Consider the following 9,275-nt stretch of genomic DNA (forward strand, 5'->3'; position numbering starts at 1 on the left):
CTTTTTATGGGAAAGCCAGATCAAACAGAGCCTCTGTGGTATCTCCCTCGGGAGCAGGTGTTCCATCCCAAATCCAGTGACCACATAACATACCCTGTGCTCATTACACCACTACATATTTTACCTGGCATCTAGCCTACTGCTTATTTGTTTGTAAATGTAAATCAATAACCTAGCTGAAACCTTATCACACTGATGTTGGGCACAATGCCATGTCTTTCATTATTAAATAGGTTTGATTTAACACTGCAGCCGGATACAAATCTCTTTGATATTTTGATATCAAAGTGCAGCGGACAGAAAGGTATGCAGATATTGTGCTAAATAAATCCTTAAACCTTTTGTATAGTAATGCAGTTTTTGTTGTCTCATTTTCATACCCCACATTATAATGCAAGTAAATTGGAACCATAGGCCTGATCGGGACAGACTATCACACGATCATATACAAGCTGCTTAAATATATACAGTATGTATATATATATATATATATATATATATATATATATATATATATATAATATATATAATATATATATAATATTATATATAATATATATTAATTAAATCCAGACTTTTGAACTTTTTAATTCCCTTCTTCCTAAACAAAACTAGCCCAGTTGTCACTGCAATAGCATACCAGAGAGTTTTATGTATTTAAGTATAATTTTACACAAGAATACAACCCTGCCAGTTATCAATAATAAAAATAATGATAACATTGATTTTTTTTTTTTTTTAGCAATTTGAGTATTAACACTGCCCTCTGGGGCCTGCAGGTGTAATGACATGTTACATGCAATTTAAATTCTTAACTTTCATCAACCTTGAATTGTAACACTGCTTATGCACCAGAAGACCACTCGTTAGTCTGTTCACCAATCAGGTAATGGAAATACAAGATAGATCATCTTGACCTACATCCACTGTATGTACATGCATAAAAGCAAGTGTGACAAACTGACAAGTTCCTCTGTAAAGCCAGTGTTTGGCTGTCAATAACTTGTAGTAAAGAAAACTGTCATTGCAAATCGATGAATGGTTCTCTAGATATGTACTTATGCAAGATTGGAGGGGTGCCTCCTAAACCTCCATCGCCAAGGATACGCATTCCCAGCATGCCTAGTTTCATCCAAACATGAACACTGCTTCTCAATACAGTAGAAGAAACTAAGTCAACTAGACAAAAGTTTCCAGTAGTGCCTTCATCTGTGAAGTACAGTGATGAGGTACTAGCTGAAACGCTTGTCCTTTGACTTTTTTTCTTTTAAGTTTTCCACTTACACCCTTGAATCAGCAGTGTAGCCAACCAGGTGTCTTTTGAATGAGATGGTAGAAGTGGCTCAATTTAAAAAGATGAACATATTAAAAGGAAACATACTTGTGACTTCTTGCAGGAAATCAAGACAAGGCCGGCTAGCTCCAGACATGCTCCCAGACACCGCAAGTGGTGTCTGTCCCTCATAGTTTCTGGTAGTTGTATCTGCGCCATAGGTGTGCAACATCCGAGCACAGAGCACATCGTCCCGCAGAGCAGACAAATGCAGAGGTGTCTGCCCGTCCTCCAGGCGGCCCAGGTTGGTGTCGGCCCCTCTCTGGAGGAACATGCGGCAGTATGAGTGGTTGCCTTTGATCACAGCGTAGCGCAGCAGGAAGCCATTCTGGATGTCAATGTTAGCGTTGTGGTCCAAGAGGATTTTCACGCAGCTGGAGCGCTCCCTGATAATGGCCAGCTGAAGTGGAGTGGTGCCTTTGTCACTCAGCGGATCGACCTCAGCCTTGAACTCCAGCAGGAGCTTGACAAACGAGTCCCTGCCGTAGTGTGCTGCCACATGGAGGGGAGTCCACCCATCATTGCTCTTGGCATTGATAATGTCACTTCGGTACTCGGATTCCAACATCAAACGTGCAATCCGTGCCCGGCCATGCATGGCGGCATAATGCAGGGCTGTGAAGCCACCAATTAAGTCTTTCACTGTGGGATCAGCTAAAAAAAAAAAAACAAGAGAGGGAGATAAAAAGAAAACAGGATTTTTACCTTCTTTTTATGGGTAAGAAAGTAATAAAGACTGACTGCACTGCATGTTAAGAAAAAAAAGATTGTCAATCATAATGTTATCCAGAACAGAGGAAGTGTATGTATGTATTATTAGAAGGTAAATATAATCTATAATTAGGTCCATATTTTGTTTGAAAACCGCTGTAACAAATGTATACATGTAAAATAATTTTAAGAGAAAAGGGATTTATAATAATAAAACAATAATAAGAATCTTTATTTTTATATAGCGCCTTTCATAGTGGACCACCATCACAAAGCGCTTTACAATATGTCATTGCATACAGCATAAAGCAAGGGCACATTATTTTAAAGTTATAAAAGAACATGTAGACATGTTAGTGAACAGGAACAAATCAAGGCTATGTCGTGGAAATGAATAATTCCAATTTCACCGTTCCTGCCCCACATCCAGAGTTGGGTGCATGAGATTAATCTATTAATCCAAAAAAAAAACATTCCCTCTTTGTAAATTTATCTTATGTGTGTAAATGTATTTTCATAATTCTGAACATAAGCAGATTACAGTTCATGAAACAAAACAAAACATCTAACTGGAGATGTGCTGCCATCTTCTGGAAAAAGAGTTGCAACACAGTACACCTAACCATACTTGTTTACTCTGCTGGAAACACAGATTAGTAGGATATAAAGTACATTAATATAGTTGTATTAATGACTAAACATCTGAGGAAAGTTATGAAATTTTAAGCTTAGTTAGTCAAAATATACACAAACCAAAATATTTCCCCCTCTCCCAACATACTGCAATGCCACCACTTTCCCACCTCCATGTTCCAGAAAGACTCGGACACATCTCTCCTTGCCTCTTGCTGCTGAAAAGTGAAGCAAAGTCCAGCCATTGGCATCACGTCCATTCGGGGAGTACCCCTGTTCCAGCATTTTGCGCACGGTATGAACATCCCCTGCTGCAACAGCGGCCTGAATTTGCAGTTCCTCTTGCAGCTCCGGGTTCCTTCGACAGTGATGATTTAGCATCCTGGAAGCTCTTGTTAAGGGGGAGTCATCAGGACATGCAGCTTTTCTTTTGACTAAACAAGGAGAGCACCGTTAGCATCTCAGAGTCTATGGTACCGTGCTAAGCCCAACATTAAGTATGCAGAGCAGAATGCTCAGCATGTCGTGTGGTTAGACAAAGACACGCCGAACGCACAGATAACAGTTGGAAGGCTTACACCTGCCTTCAGTTCAATTTTCTGAGATTAAATTTGGACAGTGGCTTGAAAGGATTGTATTAGCCTATTGGCACATTTAAACTGCACAGCCGCTAATACAGCTGTGTTGTCTGCATCATTATGAATAAATGAAGCAAGAGTATGGTGTTATAGTCGCTTCAAATTCGCCAAACAGGATCTTTATTTGAAACAGGTGTGCAAGGTGCTTTCCTGACAAATTAATGTAACCACTAAACAAAAAAAGAATTGGCAGACAGACATACAGTTAGTAGTTTGTGAGTGCTAGTTGTAGTCTGAAGAATGAGCAGCTGCCGTTTACGCAAATGCAGTCATGGAGCGCTGCATGTTAATATTACAATGCATTTGGGTGATTGCCTAAGGTCCCTCTAAGGTGGTTAGCATTCCTTCAACTTCTACAACTTCAGTGACATTACCTTATTTCAACTTTCTTCATGTGTGACCCAATCCTTGCTCAATATTTCACACACAATGAATCCTTTTTTACAAGCACACATTACTCAAGATGATCTCTACATGATCCTGAAAATATAAAAAGGCATAACAAAGTGTTTTGTTTTTCAATAGGTACCAGTTTGTCATGGAAAGTTCTGACCTAGCATTCCATGAAACCTATAGTTTATAGTTAAGGTGCACAGAATTGTACACCACTGGTTGTGGATTGGTTATAATGTTTTGATTATTTTGCCAGCTTACTTAGAAAATACACATTTAAAAAAAAAGATCAGACTATCTGTTATACATCTGGCTCTGTGGACCAGCATCAGCTTTGTGTTTCTAAATTAAATTAGCAGTTTACCTTTTTGCCCAACACTTCAAGTGGATTTAAAAAGTTTAAATTAATTTACACAATTTTCAAATGCCCTTAACACTGAAAGTGTGTTTTCTTTACACTTAATAATAATAATAATAATAATAATAATAATAATAATAATAATAATAATAATATACACTAGCTACACTTTATGTTTTTAGTGTATAATCAGACTAAACGATAACAGCCTGCTTGTGGCTGTATTAATATATTTATAATGCAACTGATTGCTTTTTGAGATGGATACTTCACATTTGTCTTGTTCAAAATAGCCACTAATCAAAGTGGTATTGAGTATTTTGGTTTGCCTTTCACAATATTTTTAAAAACATATTTTGTGCTGGTATGGTGAAAATATTGATTACGGAAAATGAATTCAATTCAATTTCAATTACAAATCCTAACCGAATTAAGTCTGTTCCATTTCATTACCACAGCGGTACCTCTATCAACGTCAGTGTACCGTACAGTCATATGTTTTACTGCTGTACCAGCTTCACAGTACCGGAAAAAATTACACAATGCAGCCACATTGTACAGGCCAGGTTGGTAATAGAATAAGTGTTTATAACTATGAGATATAGTAATTTTGTGAACAAAAAATACAATACAGTTTACACTATGCAGAAAGGGCGACCACATAAGACAATGGAGCATTACTGTACCTCTAGTTGGTGCACTACCCGAGTACTCTCACTTTTGTTGAGTTTTTTCAGACTTCCGTTGAATCTGCCCAGCTGTTTGAAATCCCCACACATTCGAATAAACGTCCTGGTGGGCGAGACAATGCAAAATCATATTAAAGACCGTACATATTATAACAGACGAAAGAAAACACACGATCGAAGCACTATTCGACTTTACCTTTCCCTAACACTCAAGCTGAGAGTTTTGTTGCTGATGTTTTCAAGAATCAAATCAAAACACCGGCGCGCATATTTACAAGCACCGCTTGCTTAAAGTTGATGTATTCTCAATAGAGTCGATAACTGATTGATAATGAAGACTATAAATAACTGATTAGATTTGTGTACACTTTACTGAACCAACCCCCAATACTGTGGGTCATTGGGAAGAAGCTATCAGATCTCAGCCAATCAGCTTGCAGTAACAGGGGTGTTCTTGCTGTCGTAAGTCAAGACCATAAACCGCTGCAAAGATTGAGGAAGTCTGCGGAATCACGACCGTTTTTGTGTCAATTGCTCTTCTCTAGCTTCAGTAAGGTATTTTCCGATTGGCCTTTGTGGGCATCGCCTCGCCCTTTTGGTGGTTTTCCCCGCCCAGTGACTCACAGTATCTGTAAGCAGCCTCAAAAATCTACATAGAAGAGCTTTGGCAGCCTCTTTCTGTGAGGATCGGCTTATCTGAGACTGCACGACCGCACGATGAGGTCTGGGTAATAGAGTTTTACACCCTTAAAAAAAAACAAAAAAAACCTTAAACTGGACTACAACTCCCATAGCAGAATGCGCATACTGAACTGCGCAGGGTGAATGGGAGCGACTAGTACGTAAATACAAATAAGCGTGAGTCGTGAGTTGGAAGTGGTTATAAAGTTGGTGGGGTTCTTCGTTTTTAGCATTTATGTTCAGTGTTTCCATAGTTTAGGATATTTTGAACATTGCTAAAACCGCCAGGTCTTTCCCCATGTTTCCGTGCACCCAAAGCGTGCGTTTGTGCCCCAGGATTTTTTTTTATTCAGTGCAATTAACGCGTTTAAGATGTTTTCGGAGGTAGTGTGTATCCCTGATAGTTTGTTATTGTTTGGAGCATTTTAAACTGGTATCTACCCGTTATGTTAATTTTCTCCTTAACGATGTTGTTATGATTGCTCACTCTGTTTTTGTTACCCGCAAAAGTGAAGTCTAAATGTAATGTATCAAATTGAGTACCATAAATACAGCTTGTGTTGTGATTTTGTCAAAGGAAAATGAGTGAGGTACTTAATGTGTTAGTTACTCCTGCACGTTTTGAGTTTTCTTGAAGACGTTTCTCATCGAGAGTAAAAGGGCAGAGCACAGAGCTCATGGAGTAATTTGGATATTTAGATATTAGAAATAGATCAGGGGCGTGTAGTCCTGCAGGACATATACAAGGGATTGCTACTGGGAGCACCACTGAACAAAGGGCATCACGAGCTAGCAGCTGTCATTTGCCCATTTATGACCTCTGCAAACATACATGAGGCCAGCAGCAGAAGTGAGCGTGATGAAAGGTGTGATCTGGGTAACATGCCCTCTTTGAGATGTCCAGCCAGTTCAGTGAAGAGGTACAGTTACAATGACTGACAGAAGGAAAAGGCGTGTCTTCAGCTCAGTCTGATTGAGCTGATGCGCTCCCACGTACACTCTCCAAGCAGAGGGGTGCAGGAGGGAAAGTATTCACCCCCTTTGCTATGACACAACTAAATAAGCTGTGGTGCAACAAATTGTCTTTAGAAGTCATATAATTAGTTGAGTCCACCTGTGTGGAATTGAGGTGTTTCACATGATTTCAGGTTAAATACATCTGTTTCAGGGAGGTCCCACAGTTGGTTAGTACATTTCCTAACAAAAACTACATCATGAAGACAAAAGAACATTCAAAGCAAATCTGGAATAAGATTCTTCAAAAGCACCAATCAGGGGTAGGATATAAGAACATTTCCAAGGCATTGAATATCCCCCGGAGCACAGTAAAGTCCATTATTAAGAAATGGAGAGAATATGGCACAACTGTGAATCTGTCTAGAACAGGCCTTCCTCAAAAACTGAGTATCCGGGCGAGAAGGGCACTAGTCAGGGAGGCCACCAAGAGGCCTATGGCAACTCTAAAGGAGTTACAGTCTTCCACGGCTGAGCTGGGAGACACTGCATACAGCAACAATAGCCCGGGTGCTTCATGGGGGCCTTTATGGGAGAGTGGCCAAAAGAAAGCCATTGTTGAAAAAAACTCACATCAAATCTCAGCTAGAGTTTGCCAGAAGGCATGTGGGAGACTCTGAGACCAAGTGGAAGAAGATTCTATGGTCTGATGAGACCAAAATAGAGCTTTTTGGCCTCAACGCTAAGCGCTATGTTTGGCGCAAGCCTAACACCGCACATCATCCTGAGAACACCATCCCTACTTTGAAGCATGGTGGTGGCAGCATCATGCTATGGGGATGCTTCTCTGCGTTAGGGCCTGGAAAGCTTGTGAAGATAGAGGGCAAAATGGATGCAGCAAAGTACAGAGAAATCCTGGAGGAAAACCTGCTGAAGTCTGCAAGAGACCTGGGACTTGGGAGAAGATTTATCTTCCAGCAGGACAATGACCCCAAACATACAGCCAAAGCCACACTGGAGTGGCTTAAAAACAAAAAGGTCAATGTCCTGGAGTGGCCCAGTCAAAGCCCAGACCTCAATCCAATTGAGAATATGTGGAAAGAGTTGAAAATTGCTGTTCACCAAAGGTCCCCATCCAACTTGATGGAGCTTGAGCAATTTTGCAAAGAAGAATGGGCAAAAATTGTAGTGTCCAGATGTGCAAAGCTGGTAGAGACTTATCCAAACAGACTCATGGCTGTAATTGCTGTCAAAGGTGCCTATTATATTTAACTCACATCATATACAATGTCTTGTAACCAGTGGGAAGTAGTAAGCAGAAAATCACAGTCTCCACACAATCATTCAGTGTTCTATTTTATTTTTGCTTGCATCCTTTTGGGGGGGGGGAGTATGCTTTTAATGGTTTGGATTAAGAAGCTTTGAGACTCTAGCCTTTATATTTGATAAAATATAATTGCAATATTTGTTCTTAGTATTAGTAGCTATATATATATATATATATATATATGTGGTTCTGATTGTTTCTCCTTTTTGATTTGTGTCGTAAAATTTAATGGGAACATGAGATCAGCAGCCATAAAGCTACCAAATAGCTCATTATGTGTCGTTCAAGATTATTAAACTGCATTCAAATTAACAATACCCCCCCCCCAAAAAAAAAAAAAAAAACAAAACAAAAAACAAGACCTGCTTTAGGCGCCTTGAGAATTTATAACACATATTGAATTAAGTCAAGATTTCTGCATCTCCTCGGGTGTGCTGACATTAATAAAGCTGGTCTAATTGAATGAGAAAAAAACAAAACACATCTGAAACTCGGATATCAAAATTGGCAATGCTGTTAACATTTTCCATTTCATGCGTGTCATCATAATAGAAAAATATTGAGCAGTGTCTGGGGAGGGGTGTGTGTGTGCAGTACTGTTTATCCCTGAGGCATGCTAATATCTCCAAAAGGCTGAATATACATTTGTAATGTATATCAGAATTTGCACCAGGTAATCTTTATTTAATGCAGATATATTTTTTCTTTTCTTTTTAATATACTTCATATATCACTTTTTTTACTTACCCGGCTGAGTGTCACCAATGCAACACACTCGCCAGTCAGGAATACTGAAGATCAGATGCAGTCTCCCTTCCTGCTGCTAAGCCAATTTGCTTTTTTTCACCGACCCAAACCTATGCAAGAATGTTTCCAAGCTACTGAACCTTGGGGAGCCAAGCTTGGCTCATCTACACGTGGAATTGGGCACCTAAACTTGTCACCCTAACCCAAAGACCAGAGTATCTAATTCAAACCAGTGAGCTCCTGATTATAGGACTCCTCTTGTTCTTCACTCAAACCAGTGAGCTCCTGATTATAGGACTCCTCTTGTTCTTCACTCAAACCAGTGAGCTTCTGATTATAGGACTCCTCCTGTTTCTCATGGATTAGTCACTTTTATGGGTGAACCCCCTCAGAATGAAGATGTGTTGAAACACAGCAAAACGATTTGCTTGTTTTTGGTTAAGGGTACCCTCTACTCATTGTTGTCATAGCTGTCTGTTTTTCTAATTTAGGAACCATTATCTTCTCCCTCTCATTCACTCTTTCTGTATAGCTCAACGTTCAGAAAAAGTTTCTGAGTTGAGTCCTCAGTTATTCCCTTTGTATGCAGCAGAGGGCAGTCATACCTAAGAAAAGCTGATTTTCAAATCTGTAGGAGATATATTGAATTCTGTATTTGATGTTGGGTTGGATTAAAGCACAATTAACAAATAATTATAACGAGAAATAATTAACGTACAAATGCTGTTAACCTTTGATTTAAAACTTTCTATGCTAGTGCTATCAAAGGGCATTAAATAAGGTTCATCTTGTACAGTCTTCTAATTTTGAA

At 39.3% G+C, this 9,275-nt stretch overlaps 1 protein-coding gene across 1 annotated transcript; it reads right to left on the minus strand.

Moving 5' to 3' along the window:
* Positions 1-1,381: 1,381 nt before the first annotated feature.
* On the minus strand, positions 1,382-5,473 carry LOC121310823 (ankyrin repeat and SOCS box protein 7-like; the record flags this gene model as incomplete). The annotated part of the gene is made up of 5 exons (XM_041243738.1): positions 4,952-5,473; positions 4,753-4,858; positions 3,690-3,795; positions 2,848-3,111; positions 1,382-1,987 (listed from the first exon to the last, which is right to left on the minus strand). Coding segments are annotated over exons 4-5 (817 nt in total), but the record flags the coding sequence as incomplete, so codon positions are not given.
* Positions 5,474-9,275: the final 3,802 nt, after the last annotated feature.

This window comes from Polyodon spathula, unplaced genomic scaffold (assembly GCF_017654505.1).
Source record: "Polyodon spathula isolate WHYD16114869_AA unplaced genomic scaffold, ASM1765450v1 scaffolds_2620, whole genome shotgun sequence".
Classification (NCBI taxonomy): domain Eukaryota; kingdom Metazoa; phylum Chordata; class Actinopteri; order Acipenseriformes; family Polyodontidae; genus Polyodon; species Polyodon spathula.